The 14,229-nt window shown below is 38.0% G+C and overlaps 1 protein-coding gene across 3 annotated transcripts in view; it reads right to left on the bottom strand.

Annotated features, from left to right (window-relative positions):
• Positions 1 to 14,229, bottom strand: part of SHMT1 (serine hydroxymethyltransferase 1) — a 50,168-nt gene that overhangs the window by 2,222 nt on the left and 33,717 nt on the right. For all 3 annotated transcript variants that reach the window (XM_074298299.1, XM_074298382.1, XM_074298214.1), the window contains exons 7-11: positions 13,397 to 13,609; positions 12,200 to 12,316; positions 6,673 to 6,795; positions 1,862 to 1,978; positions 706 to 816 (exon numbers count right to left, since the gene is read on the bottom strand). In XM_074298299.1, coding sequence (XP_074154400.1) covers positions 706 to 816; positions 1,862 to 1,978; positions 6,673 to 6,795; positions 12,200 to 12,316; positions 13,397 to 13,609 — 681 coding nt within the window. The remainder of the gene's footprint in view (positions 1 to 705; positions 817 to 1,861; positions 1,979 to 6,672; positions 6,796 to 12,199; positions 12,317 to 13,396; positions 13,610 to 14,229) is intronic.

Here is a 14,229-nt window from a genome sequence, read left to right as displayed (position 1 = left end):
AGTGCTAGGCTTAGAGTCAGGAAAACCTGAGTTCCAATCTATCCTCAGATATTTAGCTTTGTGATCCTGGGCTAAGCAAGGGATGTAACCTCTGTTTGTTCTAATCTCCTGGAGAGGTAATAGCAAACCATTCTAGTATCTTTGCCAAGAAAATCCCATGGACAGCATTGGCGTGCTATGGTCCACAGGGTGACAGAGTTGGACATGAGTAACAAACATTCTAAAGGTATGGAAAAGTTCAGGACAGACCACCAGGAGAGTGTTATGTTCAGAGGAGTAGTTCTCCAAATACTTGGTTTCAGGACCTTTTTACACTTTTTAAGAGTTTTTTTTTTTTTTTTTTTTTTTTATATGGATATCAATATATTTACTATATTAGAAATTAAAATGTTTTAATATTATAAAAATAGTTTTGACCTCACAGGCCTCCTGAAAGGGTCTTAGGTCCACACTGGGAACTGGTATTACTATATCATGTCACATGAATGGTTATTAACCCAGCCCTTCACCTACTGCTTGAACAGATTGCAGCACTTTGCCTACGAAGCCTGAGGAACCCTGAAGTCAGTCCTCAGTGAATAGTCTCCTCCAGTATTTCAATAACCAGAGAAGTTAGTGGGAGTCAAGACTCTGTTGCTAGGCATTTGTTCAACCCAAGTTACAGCAATCCACAAACTCAGCATCATCCTGAGGCCTCATTCTTACCTTCATGAATAAAATGGGCTACTTTGTGGAAATCTTTTTCCAGTAATCCTCGGGAGGTCAGAGCTGGGGTTCCTAGTCTCAATCCACTAGGTCTTAATGCACTTTTGTCTCCTGTGAAGAACATCAAATTCCTCATTTGCCAAACTTTAAAACCATACTTGAGAGTGTTAACTTGCAGTAAGAATTCTAGCCCAGATCCTATCTATCTGTGTTTTAATATAACTTTCTAAATGATTTTGAAACAAGCAAGGTCCTAACAGCTATAGGAAAGAACTACAAAAAAAATGAATGTTACGATGTTACATCTTTGGCTTAAAAGTTGCCTTGGGGAACACAGCAAAAGTTATTTCTCCACTATGTAATACTTACAGAGGATAAGCCAGTACTTTGTTTAAAGTAGTTCTTAGACCACTGCAACCACAAATCTGGAAAACTGATCCTTTCATCAAGATATCTACCTTTTTTCAAGTGGCTACAAAAACTTCCTGAGCAAAAGAAAATATCCCAATCTAATCCTTAGAACAATTTAGTCTTATAGCTTAATTTTGAAAATTTCCCTGGTTGGGTTAGGGTTTGTCCTGAAGGAAATGGATATAGGATGGTGCTATGTATTGTCCCATTGTAGAAATTACCTGAACATCCTTATCCTAATAGAAACATCATAGAATCTTATTTGCTGAAAAACAACCAGTTGACAAGGAGTTTGTGATTTCTTAAAGAATCTCATTCCTCAACTCACAGGTTTGTGAGACTGATTTTTTTTTTAGAGAAAATTATTCCCTAAACAGAAGTGAATTCTTCCCTAAAAATCACACTCATACCTAATGATATAATTCTGCACTTTAATAAGTGTTCCTAATTCCTACATGCTATTCCAAAGTTATAAGATATGAGACACACACACTAAAATGAATCAATGGTTCAAACCTGACTGCTTAGTAATTTATGGAGATACTTTTTGTCTCTCTGGGCCCTTTTCTCATTTATAGAATGAAGGGGATGGGCTAGATAATCTTTAAGGTCTTATCCAATTCTAACTACTCTGAATGATGTACTTTCTATAGCTTAAAGGAAACGAGTCCTTGGGAGGTAAGGAAAATGGAGGGGGGGAAAGGATGTAAGTTTTTTTTGTTATTTAGATGATAGAGATTCTTACCTGGACAGGTGTTCTTGTTACAAGCAATAGAACAAGCTTCCAGCACCTTTTCAGCCCTTCCTCCATGGGTGCCTTTATTGCGTAGGTCCACAAGAATCAAATGGTTGTCAGAACCACCTGGGGAAAATTTTGAAATATAAAGATTCTTCATGGTACCTCAATTCAGTTCTCCAGCCAAGTCTGTCTACGTAAAGGAAATCAGTAAGAATCACCGAGTCATAGACTTAAGAGCTAGAAGGAACTTTAGAGATCTTCTAGTCCAGGACCTTCATGTTATATAATTAAGGAAATTGAAGACCAAAGAGTCAAATAGAGTCACACAGGCAGTAACAGACTGAAGCCTTGACTCCACAGTTAGGCTTCTTTCCAAGCTTTGGAAATCTTTGAGGAATTGACCTGCACACAAAGTAGCCTCCCTGTGGCTCCAAGCCTGGGGCTGCCTTCATCACTTTCCATCTGAACTGTTTCAATAGCCTCCGTATTGATCTCACTGTCCATTCCATTCAGTTATCACTTCCCTTTCTCTCACTGGCTTCCCATCACCTCCAGAATCAAATATAAAATTCTTTGTGACATTCAAAGCCCTTCAGAGTCTGTCCCATCCTTACCTTCCTCTTCTCCATGTATTTTGCTACCCAATTGTATTGGGCCTCTTTACTGTAGTCCACATAAGACACTGCTTTTCCAGACTGGCATTTTTACTTGACTATTCCTCCTTCTTGGACTTCTCTCCCTCATTTCTGCCTTCTGGCTTCCCTCAAGTCCCTACTAAAATTTCACCTACAAGAAGCCTTTCCTGGTGCTCCTAAATGCTAGTGTTTTTCTTTATTATTCCTACCCTTTATGTATTTTGTTTGTACATAAAAACAATATTTCTGTTTTGCATAAGTTCACATGTATCTTCTCAGTGTAGAAGGGAAAGAATCTGGAATTCAAAGTTTTAAAAACAAATGTTTAAAACTGTTTTACAAGGAACTGGGAGGAAATATTAAATACTATTTTTATTAAAACTTTTTATTTACAAACCATATGCATGGGTAATTTTCCCAAAATTGACTCTTGCAAAATCTTTTGTTCCAAATTTTCCCCACCTAACCCCCACCCTCTCCCCAGCTGGCAGGTAGTCCAATGCATGTTGAAATACAGGTTAGATCCAATATATGTATACATATTTACAAAGTTATCCTACTGCACAAGAAAAATCAGATCAAAAAGGAAAAAAAAAAAAACTAAAAAAATAAAATGCAAGCAAATAACAGAAAAAGAATGTTATGTTGTGGTCCATATTCAGTTCCCATCTGTAGATGGCCCTCTTTGTCACTGAAGAAGTGGAAGTGGTTTTATTAAACTATTAAAAGGAAAAAAAGAAAGTATTTCTCCCATCCTGTCTGTTCCATTAGACTAAACACATTGAGAGCATAAACTATCTTCCTTGTATCCCCAGATTTATAGTACCTAGTACACAGCAGGCACTTAATAAATGCTAACAAGCTTGCTTTTTATCACAGTACATACTTCCATAAAAAGGAAACTAAACATGTCCAAAACTGTATTCAGCTATCTTCCCTCCCAAAAGTGGATCCCTTCTGCACATTTCACTGTTTTTGTTATCCACAATTAGCCTAGTTCATAAGGTCAGGGTCACATCAGGTGCCAATGATGATTATGCTTCAATGGAAGATTTCACATCCCATACCTTCTCTTCACTAATACTGGCATTATCTGGTATTTCATGATAGGGCCTCTTTACAGTAGCTTTGTATCTATTTATTATAAATCTTCGGGTCTTCCTGTTTCTTTCCTCTCCATTCCATCCTTCAGACAGCCCAAAGTAAACTAATGAAAATTGTTCCCCAAAGTCAGTATTTCCATTGCTAGTCTCCTTATGGTCGTACATGCTACTCCCCTGCCTGGAATGAACATGCTCTTATTCTCCATCTTTAAAAATCTGTATTTTGGGGCAGCTAGGTAGCTAAGTGATACAGTGGTTAGAGCACCAGCCCTGAAGTCGGGAGGACTTGAGTTCAAATGTGGTCTCAGACATTTAACACCTCGTAGCTGTGTGACCCTAGGCAAGTCACTTAACCCCGATTGTTTCAGCGCCCCCCCCCCCCAAAAAAAAAAATCTTTATCTTGCTTTCATATATCAATTCCATTGTCACCTCTTCTACAGTCTCCTCCATAGGACTACCCCAAGTTATGTTTTCTGCTTTCTCAAATATTCCAGAACACTTTGCTGATCTCTCCCTTGCCTCTTTTGCTCTTCATCTTGGATCATGTTTATTCGTTTGTTGTTCAGTCCTGTCAGAGAGTTGTCACATGGATCATGTAAGCCATAGAGAACCCAGAATAGGTATCAGCCAAGTCCCAGAGAGGAGCTGTCAGAAGAAAAAGTAAAGGTGCCTTCCAAAAGGCCCTATGAATATTCAAAGCTACAGGGCCAGGAAAGAATATCATCCCTAAGGGAACTGATAGGGATAGGAAACTCGGGAACAATGTCCCTACAAAACCTCATTCACCAACAAAACAATTTGCTGCCAACCTCTCTGGTCCATGCTGCTTATCAGTCATATGTCAAGGCTCCAGCACAACACTTTCAAATGCTGTTCTCATCCACTTAGGAATGGGGTGGGGGAGGGCAGAGCACCCAGCTCTTCATTAAAAATTGAGGTGTCAAAGATTATATTTCCTCTAAATTGTAAATAGTTACACTGGGGTTTTTTCTTATTTTTTGGTCTATTTGTTTTAAAGTTGAGGTAGAAAGAGGATGGGGAATATAAACTTCAATGAGCATGTTCAGGCATGTGCCCCTCTCTGGTTGACAGGGTTATTTTGTTGAAATAAGCACATTGGTAAATGAATAATCCTTTAAAATAGCTATAAAGGTTTTGGTTATGTATTGAAGTTAATTGATAAGAATTAGAAACACAGCAGTAGGGCTATTCTGTTGGAATTGTATATGTAAATAAAACATGTAAATGTTTAATTAAAAAGAAATAGACTCCATTTGAAATTTCCTTGGCAAAGATACTATAGTGTTTTGCCATTCCTTCCCCAACTCATTTTACAGATGAGGAAATTAAGGCAAACAGGGTTATGTGACTTTCCCAAGGTTAGATAATGAATAAGTGTCTGAGGCCAGATTTGAACTCACAAAGACAAGAGTCTTCCTAACTCCAAGGTGTGTGCTCTATCTACCTCACCACCTAGTTTCCCAATTATCTGTTTACATGCTGCTGACCCCAAGTGAAAGGTCAGCTCCTCAAAGGTACACTTTATACATCTTTGTCTACTGGGTCTTCCTTTGTCTATCCTATCTCTACTGAGTCCTCATTAGGTTATCTTCCAAACTGAAGTATATAGTAAGGGGGGGAGGGGGAATGTACAAGACCTTGTGGAAGGATATGAATAGTCAAAATTATAGGGCCAGCTAGGTGGTATAGTGGATAGAGCACTTGCCCTGGAGTCAGAAGAACCTAAGTTAAAACCAGTCTCAGACATTACTAGTTGTGTGACTCTAGACAAAATACTTAGCTCCAATTGCCTTCCCCCCCCCAAAAAAATTACTATATTTGAGTACAGCTACTATATAGAGACTTTTTTTCAGTGAAGACACAATTCAAATAGAAGTAAGCCAAAGTGAAACTAACAGGCAAATCTGCTTCACTTCATAGGGCAGCAGAAGAGTAATTCCTGAGACTCGACTGTAGATGATGGGGAGCCTCTCCTCACACCTTCCAGGGTACCATGCATGGCCTCAGGCCTCCTTCTCCCTGGATGAGACAATGGCTGAGACTGTCCACCAAAAAAAAGTTCTTATAGCGCTCCTAGTTCTTATGGGATGTTCTCCACAAATACCACCCTTCAGTGGTGGTGAGGAGGCCTGGGGGACTCCCCCATAGTTGGGGGGGCACTAGAGCACTGCCCTGAGTCAGCCTGCAAGGAGGACTCTCACCATCAGTAGTCCACTGCCCAACAACTCTCCTCTGTCTTTGGAAGGCAAGGTGAAATAGTGAGGAAAGTGCTCAATCTGGAGTCAGAGGTTCTTAGATCAAATGGAAGCTCTGACCTTCATTGTGTGACCTTGGCAACTGTAAGACAATAGGGTTGGAGGGTAGCTAGATGGCATGTGGCCCTAAAGTCAGGAAGACCTGAGGTCAAATCTGGTCTTAGACACTTAACACTTCCTAGATGTGTGACCCTGGGCAAGTCTTGCCAAAAATAGAAAGAAAAAAATAAATAAAAATTGCCTTTCCTCAATTATTCTTCATTCTGTCTTCTACAGTTGAACTTGAAAAAGAAAAAGACAATAGAATTGGACAAGATAGGTTCTTCTGACAATATATTCTGTTGCTCAGCTTTTTCAATCATGTCAAATTCTTCATGACTCCATTCGGGGTTTTCTTGGCAGAGATATTAAAGTGCCATTTCCTTCTCCAGTTTATTTTGCAGATGAGCCAAACAGGGTGAAGTGACTTGGCCAGGATCACATAACTATTAAGTGTCTATATCAAGTCTTCCTGACTCCAGACCTGGCTGCCCCTAAACAATAATAGCTAACCTTTATATAAGCATTCACTATTCACAAGGCACTGTGCTAAGGCTTTTATGATTATTATATCATCAGATTCTCACCTACCCTGGAAGGTAGGTGTTATTATTTATCCTCATTTTATAGATGAGAAAATTGAAGTAAATAGAGTCACAGGACTACTAAGTATGTATTGGGGACTTCCTAACTCCAGACCCACTCAGTTGTTCCATGTTAAATGATAGACAGGATCTCTAACAGACATGGTGCAAGTACTTACCTGTTACTATGTGGTAACCCAGCTCCATCATGGCTGCTGCCAGGGCCCTGCTGTTGGCAATCACTTGTTGCTGATAAATCTTAAATTCAGGTGCCAAGGCTTGCTTCAGAGCTACAGCAATTCCTAATTAGGAAAAGACTATGTCAACAATTGGGTAAAAAAGTTTACTAACATCAAAATAACTCATCTTCACTTACTCCCAAACCCAGGAACAAAGCCAAAGCGAAAGGAATGGGATACTACATCTTTCATTTAGTATCTGAAGATTATTCTTTTCAAATCCCTATTTATAATTGCACAAAATTACTAAGCAAAACTTTAGTTACATTCAGCACTAGTTATCCCTGCTTTGGAGGGTCTTGAGGATGTGTCACAAAAGTCTTAAGATATTTAAGGATTCTCTCAGAGGTTTGCTGGTCCAATCACTGTGCTAGTCCTGGTCTAGCTCAAATGTTAGGCCTGGAATCAGAAATCAGAATCAGAAAGACTGGAGTTTAAAACCAAAATCAGGCATTTACTGAGCAAGTCACTTCATATTTTTTGTTTCAGTTTCTTCATCTGCAAAATGGAGATGATGATAATGGTGTCAACCTACCAAAGTTACTATGAGGACTAAATGAAATATTTGTAAAATATTTAGAACATCTGGCTTATTGTAGGCATCTGTTATCTGCTAATAAGGTTACCTCCCATCTACTCTGAATTTATCTTCTATGTTCTGACTTCCATGTTGTCTGTCTCATTAGAATATAAGCTCCTTCCGAGCGAATATAATAAAGATGACAATACTCCCCAAACTAATCTATTTATTTAGTGCTATACCAATCAGACTCAAGAAACTATTTTAATGACCTAGAAAAAATAACAACAAAATTCATATGGAAGAATAAAAGGTCGAGAATTGCAAGGGAACTAATGAAAAAAAAAGTCAGAGGAAGGTGGTCTAAGTGTACCTGATCTAAAGCTATATTATATAGCAGCAGTCACCAAAACCATTTGGTATTGGCTAAGAAATAGACCGGTAGATCAGTGGAACAGATTAGATACAAAGGACAAAAAAGGGTACATCTATAGCAATCTAATCTTTGACAAACCCAAAGATACCAACATTAGGGATAAAAATTCATTATTTGGAAAAAACTATTGGGAAAACTGGAAATTAGTATGGCAGAAATTAGATATGGATCCACACTTAACACCATATACCAAGATAAGATCAAAATGGGTCCATGACTTAGGCATAAAGAATGAGATAATCTAAAGGAACAGAGGATAGTCTACCTCTCAGACCTGTGGAGGAGGAAGGAATTTATGACCAGAGGAGAACTAGAGATCATTACTGATCACAAAATAGAAGATTTTGATTACATCAAACTAAAAAGTTTCTGTACAAACAATACTAATGCAAACAAGATTAGAAGGGAAGTAACAAATTGGGAAAATATTTTTAAAGTTAAAGGTTCTGACAAAGGTCTCACACTTCCAAAATATATAGAGAACTGTCCCTAATTTATAAGAAATCAAACCATTCTCCAATTGATAAATGGTCAAAGGATATGAACAGACAATTCTCAGATGATGAAATTGAAACTATATCCACTCATATGAAAGAGTGTTCCAAATCACTACTGATTAGAGAAATGCAAATTAAGACAACTCTGAGATACTACTATACACCAGTCAGATTGGCTAAGATGACAGGAACAAATAATGATGAATGTTGGAGGGGATGTGGGAAAACTGGGACACTGATACATTGTTGGTGGAGTTGTGAAAGAATCCAGCCATTCTGGAGAGCAATTTGGAACTATGCCCAAAAAGTTATCAAACTGTGCATACCCTTTGATCCAGCCGTACTACTACTGGGCTTATATCCCAAAGAATTACTAAAGAAGGGAAAGGGACCTGTATGTGCCAAAATGTTTGTGGCAGCTCTTTTTGTTGTAGCTAGAAACTGGAAGTTGAATGGATGCCCATTAATTGGAGAATGGTTGGGTAAATTATGGTATATGAAGATTATGGAATACTATTGCTCTGTAAGAAATGACCAGCAGGAGGAATACAGAGAGGCTTGGAGAGACTTACATCAACTGATGCTGAGTGAAATGAATAGAACCAGAAGATCGCTGTACACCTCAGTGCTGTATGAAGATATATTCTGATGGAAGTGGATATCTTCAACATAAAGAAGATCCAACTCACTTCCAGTTGATCAATGATGGACAGAAATAACTACACCCAGAGAAGGAACACTGGGAAGTGAATGTAAATTGTTAGCACTACTGTCTATCTACCCAGGTTACTTATACCTTCGGAATCTAATACTTAATGTGCAACAAGAAAATGGTATTTACACACATATATTGTATCTAGGTTTTATTGTAACACATGTAAAATGTATGGGATTGCCTGTCATCAGGGGGAGGGAATGGAGGGAGGGGGGGATAATTTGGAAAAATGAATACAAGGGATAATAGTATAAAAAAAATTACTCATGCATATATACTGTGAAAAAAATTCTAAATAAAAAAAAAGAAAATAAGCTCCTTGAATACAGAGAATACCCTTTTTCATATCTCATGCACTCAACATAGTGTATGACTTTAATGTTTTTTCCTTCCCTTTCATTTCTGTCCCCCTCCTCCAGTTAGTACCTGAACCAGAAGTGCTTACCCAAGGAGCTTAAAGACCTCCAGTGATGGGAAATCAACTGCAGCTTGAGGTAGAAGAATCCACTCTGAGATAACTCTTAATACTATGCTTTTCCTTTATAATCATCCAAAATCTGCCCCTTTGCAACTTTTCCTGTCCTTCAAGACCAAGTATAATCTTTCATGATAATCCTTCAAACACCTGAAAAGAGTTCTTTTTCCCTCTAAATCTTCTCTTCAGTTTGAGCATCCTGAGTTCCTTGTATCAGTCTTCCTATGGTATTATTTCCAATTCTTTCCATCATCTCCAGCTGCTACTGCTATCTCCTCCAAAGTTACTTCCCATCTACTCTGAATTTATCTTCTATGTTCTGACTTCTATGCTGTCTCTCCCATTAGACTATAACCTCCATGAGGGTAGAGAATGCCCTTCTTTGTATCTCAGGCATTCAGCAAAGTGTATGGCCCTTTAATGAATGCTTGTTCATAGATTTGAAGCTCTTTCTACTTGGTAAAGAAAATAGAAACATATGAACGATTAAGTAGTTCTACCTTCTGTTCACCATTTGTTAACATCCCAACCCCTCCAAATAGTAGTTCCATCACCTCTCCCCTCCCTGATCTTCCTAAAAAAGTCATTTTGGTTATCCTTAGCATTTATTATTCTTTGTATTTAAACTCAGTTACTTGTCTCAGTTTCTACATTCTTTCTAGGCATACTTTTTAAAAATCTAAAATGGACCCAAAATTCCACCTTGTCCCTTGTCCCCAAAATTATCTAAATCTCTTCCTTGGTGATCTCATCATTTTCATCATTACAGTTTCAATGTAAAATTTAATTGCTCTATTTAGCATTAGTCTCTCCCCCAAGCTCCTACTCCTCATTATCAACTGTTTATTAGACATTTCTCATTCCTAGTCCATGAGATTTATTTCAACATATGCATAACAGAATTCATTCTCTTTTCCCCCCAAACCTATTCTCTTTCAAATTCCCTCATTCCACCATTCTTCCCCCCAGACTTCTATTCTTTAAGTCCTTCCTCTCCTTTATAACATACAATCCAATTAAGTTGCCCTATCTTACTGTTTCTACTCTTTACTTCTCTTTACTTTACTCTTGTCTTTACTCAGTCATTATCTAAGTTCAGGCCCTCATCACTTGTTGCCTAGATTATTACAATGGCCTCCCTATCTCAAGATTTTCTTCCATCCTTATTGTACATTATTCCTCCTCTTGTATATGGTTTTTTTATTAAAGATTTTTATTTATAAAACATATGCATGGGTAATCTTTCAACAGACTCTTGCAAAGCCTTCTGTTCCAAATTATCCCCTTCTCCTCACCCCCTCCCCTAGATGGTAGGTAGTCCAATACATGTTAAACATGTTAAAGTACATGTTAAATACAATATATGTATCTTGTATATGATTTAAATTGTTCTCTTTATTCCTTGTGTACAGTCCTCCTCCATCTTCCATCTGTCTGTTTTTGCTCTAGCTATGCTTTGGACCTGAAATTCACTCCTTCCTCACAGAATCCTTCCCTTCCTTCAAGATGCGGCTCAAGGGCTACTTTTTACTTGAAACTTTTCTTGATCCTCCTCTTCCTTGTATTTATCACTCTGTATTTAATGTCCTTATATTTATTTTTATATACTTGTATATATACCTGCTTTTTTTCAACATAATCTCCTTGAGAGTAATGATTGTTTCATTCTTTGCATCTGTACACTCAGCCCCATGGCCTGCCTTAAAAACATTTGCTAATTCCTTGAGAAACCAGGAAACTACATTTTTACCTCTTATAAAATGTCCTTTGCCAATTCAAATATTATTGTTGTTTAGCTATTTTAATTATGTCTGAATTTTTATAATACCATTTAAAGTTTTCTTGAAAGATATTTGAATGGTTTGCTATTTTCTTCTCTAGCTCATAAGGAAATTGAGGCAAGCAAAGTCAAGATGAGGGTCACACAGCTAGGAAATTTCTAAGGCTAGATTTGAAGTCAGAAAGATGAATCTACTAAGCCATCTGGATGCCCAAGTCACCTATTGTAATTGCCAAAAATTTTGGCACTTTAATACTACTTCCAAAAATTGTTTCTAGCATTTTAGAGGGAATTAATTTTATCAAATACCTTCTTCTCTAACAAGGTTATAAAGGAAGTTACTTGGAAGGTGGATACACAAAAAAAGCAAGAAAGACCACATAAAAAAGTGGGGGTAATAAACATATTAACTCTACTAAGAACTTGTCTCATATATAGTTCTCATATTTGGGTCATGCCTTTTTATTTTCCAGAAATGGTTCCATAGCCCAGGTTTCTGCTCCAAACCATCACTACTAATTCCCCTCCTTTCTTTTATTTCTTTTTCTTCTTTTTTTTTTTATTAAAAGATATTTCCCAAACAATCTCTCTATTTCCTCCAAAAAAGTCTATTCCCTGAAAACTATCACGCTGAAGTGCACCTAATCACATATACCACAGTTCATTTTTTCCTAATCATAATACCAAGCTCACTGTTTCCATAACACTTTGTGTCCTTATTCAATATCCAACTATACCCTTCCCTATAAGCCCCACCTAAGCAAAATCAATAGTGGAGAAAAACTTCCTCTAAGTCAGTTTCATTAACAGTTCTCAAAATTCAATACAGGAAAAAGAAAAAAAATGAATGTAAGGGATCTGTTCAATAGACATTTTGATAGCCCAGAAATCCTGATGCTGGTTTTGTTGTTGTTGTTGTTGTTGTTTTTTGGTTGAGAGGCTGGAAAACTAAAAAGTTAAAAGGATCACCAAACTATACACACTTATGACTATGGGATGTGTTACCATCACAAGGCCACAAGAGGGCTGTAATATTTGTTTTACCTGCAATGGCATGGTTGTGAGGCCCTCCCTGTAGTCCTGGGAAAACAGCTGAATTAATCAGTGACTCCAAATTGTACATTGTCTCTTTACCTGTCTTAGAGTCCACACTGCGCACTCCTAGCAAAGAAAAAAATTAGAATGAAAATCACTTTGCTATTCCTCTGATTCTTTTCTCATTGAATTCGTTGATTTAGAAACCACCAAACCATGCTGAAACTTTCTCTAAAGGAAATGAGTCAAAAAGGACCAGGCAATGAGATGTCATTTTAGAACAGGAATGATTAGATTTCTCCAGCTGAGAAATCTAGATGATAAGAGGAAACTTGTGATCTTCTCTTTGGTACTGATTGGCTACTCTATAGGCAGTTATTTGATCATAAGCACTAGCTGTTATAATAAATTTTAGAAGGATTTATTAAGCACCTACAATCCACTGGATTCTACAAAGGATTCAGAGGAATTCAGTCTAGTAATAAATACGAAGTCTGTGTACAAATAGCTACAGTTAAGAGGTAGCTTGTGATTAGTACTAATAGAAGAAATGAAAAACAATGTGCCACTGGGAGCCCATAGATCACTTCCACTTAAGGGATTGGGGAAGACTTCAGAGAAGTCAGGACTGGGCCTTTAAGGACAAATAAAAATTTAAAAGGTAAAAGGGAGAATAGTAAGCAAAGGTGTGATTGGTACATATATTCAAGGTCAATTCAGGGAACAAAGTGTAGTCCTGTTAGACTGCAGGTTGGACAAAAGGAAGTAGCTGGAAATGAGGCTGAAGATCCACTGAAGCCAAATCCTAGAGGGAAATAAATGTCAGACTAAGGAGTTTGAGTTTGATTTTATAGGCCTACTAGTACCATAACTGTGGCTCAAACACAAGTGGCTTAGTGCACCTTATGTCATCCTTCTTAACCATACCTTCCAGAGCTTCTATTCCTACAGAGGTAAGAGGATCACAAGTCCTTCTCAAGAGAGGCTGGATCTAAATAAGATGGGCAGTGATGCTGGTGTGTTTTGTTTTGTTTTGTTTTTTCTGAGGCTGGAGTTAAGTGACTTGCCCAGGGTCACACAGCTAGGAAGTGTTAAATGTCTGAGACCAGATTTGAACTCAGGTCCTCTTGAATTCAGGGCTGGTGCTCTATCCACTGCCCTACCTAGCTGCCCCCGTGTTTTGGTTTTAATTCTGTATTGTCACACCTTTCCTGTAGAAGATCATGCCAGCCCGGCAACCTCGAAGGGTTTTGTGTGTGGTAGTAGTCACCACGTGGCAGTGTTCAAAGGGAGAGGGGACTACCCCAGCTGCCACCAGTCCACTAATGTGGGCCATGTCAGCCATAAGATATGCCCCATTATCATCTGCAATCTTCCGCATGCGGGCATAGTCCAGGTTCCTGGAATAGCAGCTGATTCCTAAGATGAAACAAAGGAAATGTCAGGTTTGAAAAAACACAGATAAACTGAGACTTGATTACAATTTGAACTCTTGACTACAATGTCACATTTGAAAATACGTATTTCTGAAAGTTCTCCTTCTACCACTCCCATTACCCCAAACTACTGGGAATAGAGATGAGATAATGCAATTAGAGAACATTATTTTACTAAGTACAAAATATCTACACTCTTGTAAGTATTCAAATGCCCCCAAACTGCCACAGAGATCAGATGCCAAATGCTCCAAGTGTGGCGCAGCTTCAGTTAGACCTCTGGAGATTTGCCCACCAGATATTTTGCTCATTCTGATACTCAACCAATTTTCATTCTCCCACTGTGTTTGGAAGAGAAAAAAAAAAGAGTCATCACAGGAATCTTGAAAATGGGAGCCACACTCAAATACAATTTATCTCTCCCAGAGTTAGAATAAAAGGCCCACAGATCTAAAGCTGGAAAGGGTCACAACATCCAATCCACTCCTTTAAATATGAGGAAACAGCTTCAATAACTTTGAAATAGCAATAGAGGTGGGATACTGAAACTAGACTCTCCAACTCCAGAGCCAGTGTTCATTCTAGATACCATATTGCCTTGCT

This window comes from Sminthopsis crassicaudata, chromosome 1, assembly GCF_048593235.1.
Source record: "Sminthopsis crassicaudata isolate SCR6 chromosome 1, ASM4859323v1, whole genome shotgun sequence".
Classification (NCBI taxonomy): domain Eukaryota; kingdom Metazoa; phylum Chordata; class Mammalia; order Dasyuromorphia; family Dasyuridae; genus Sminthopsis; species Sminthopsis crassicaudata.
The sequence above is the reverse complement of the archived record's forward strand: the minus strand, read 5'-3'. Positions and strand labels throughout refer to the sequence as shown.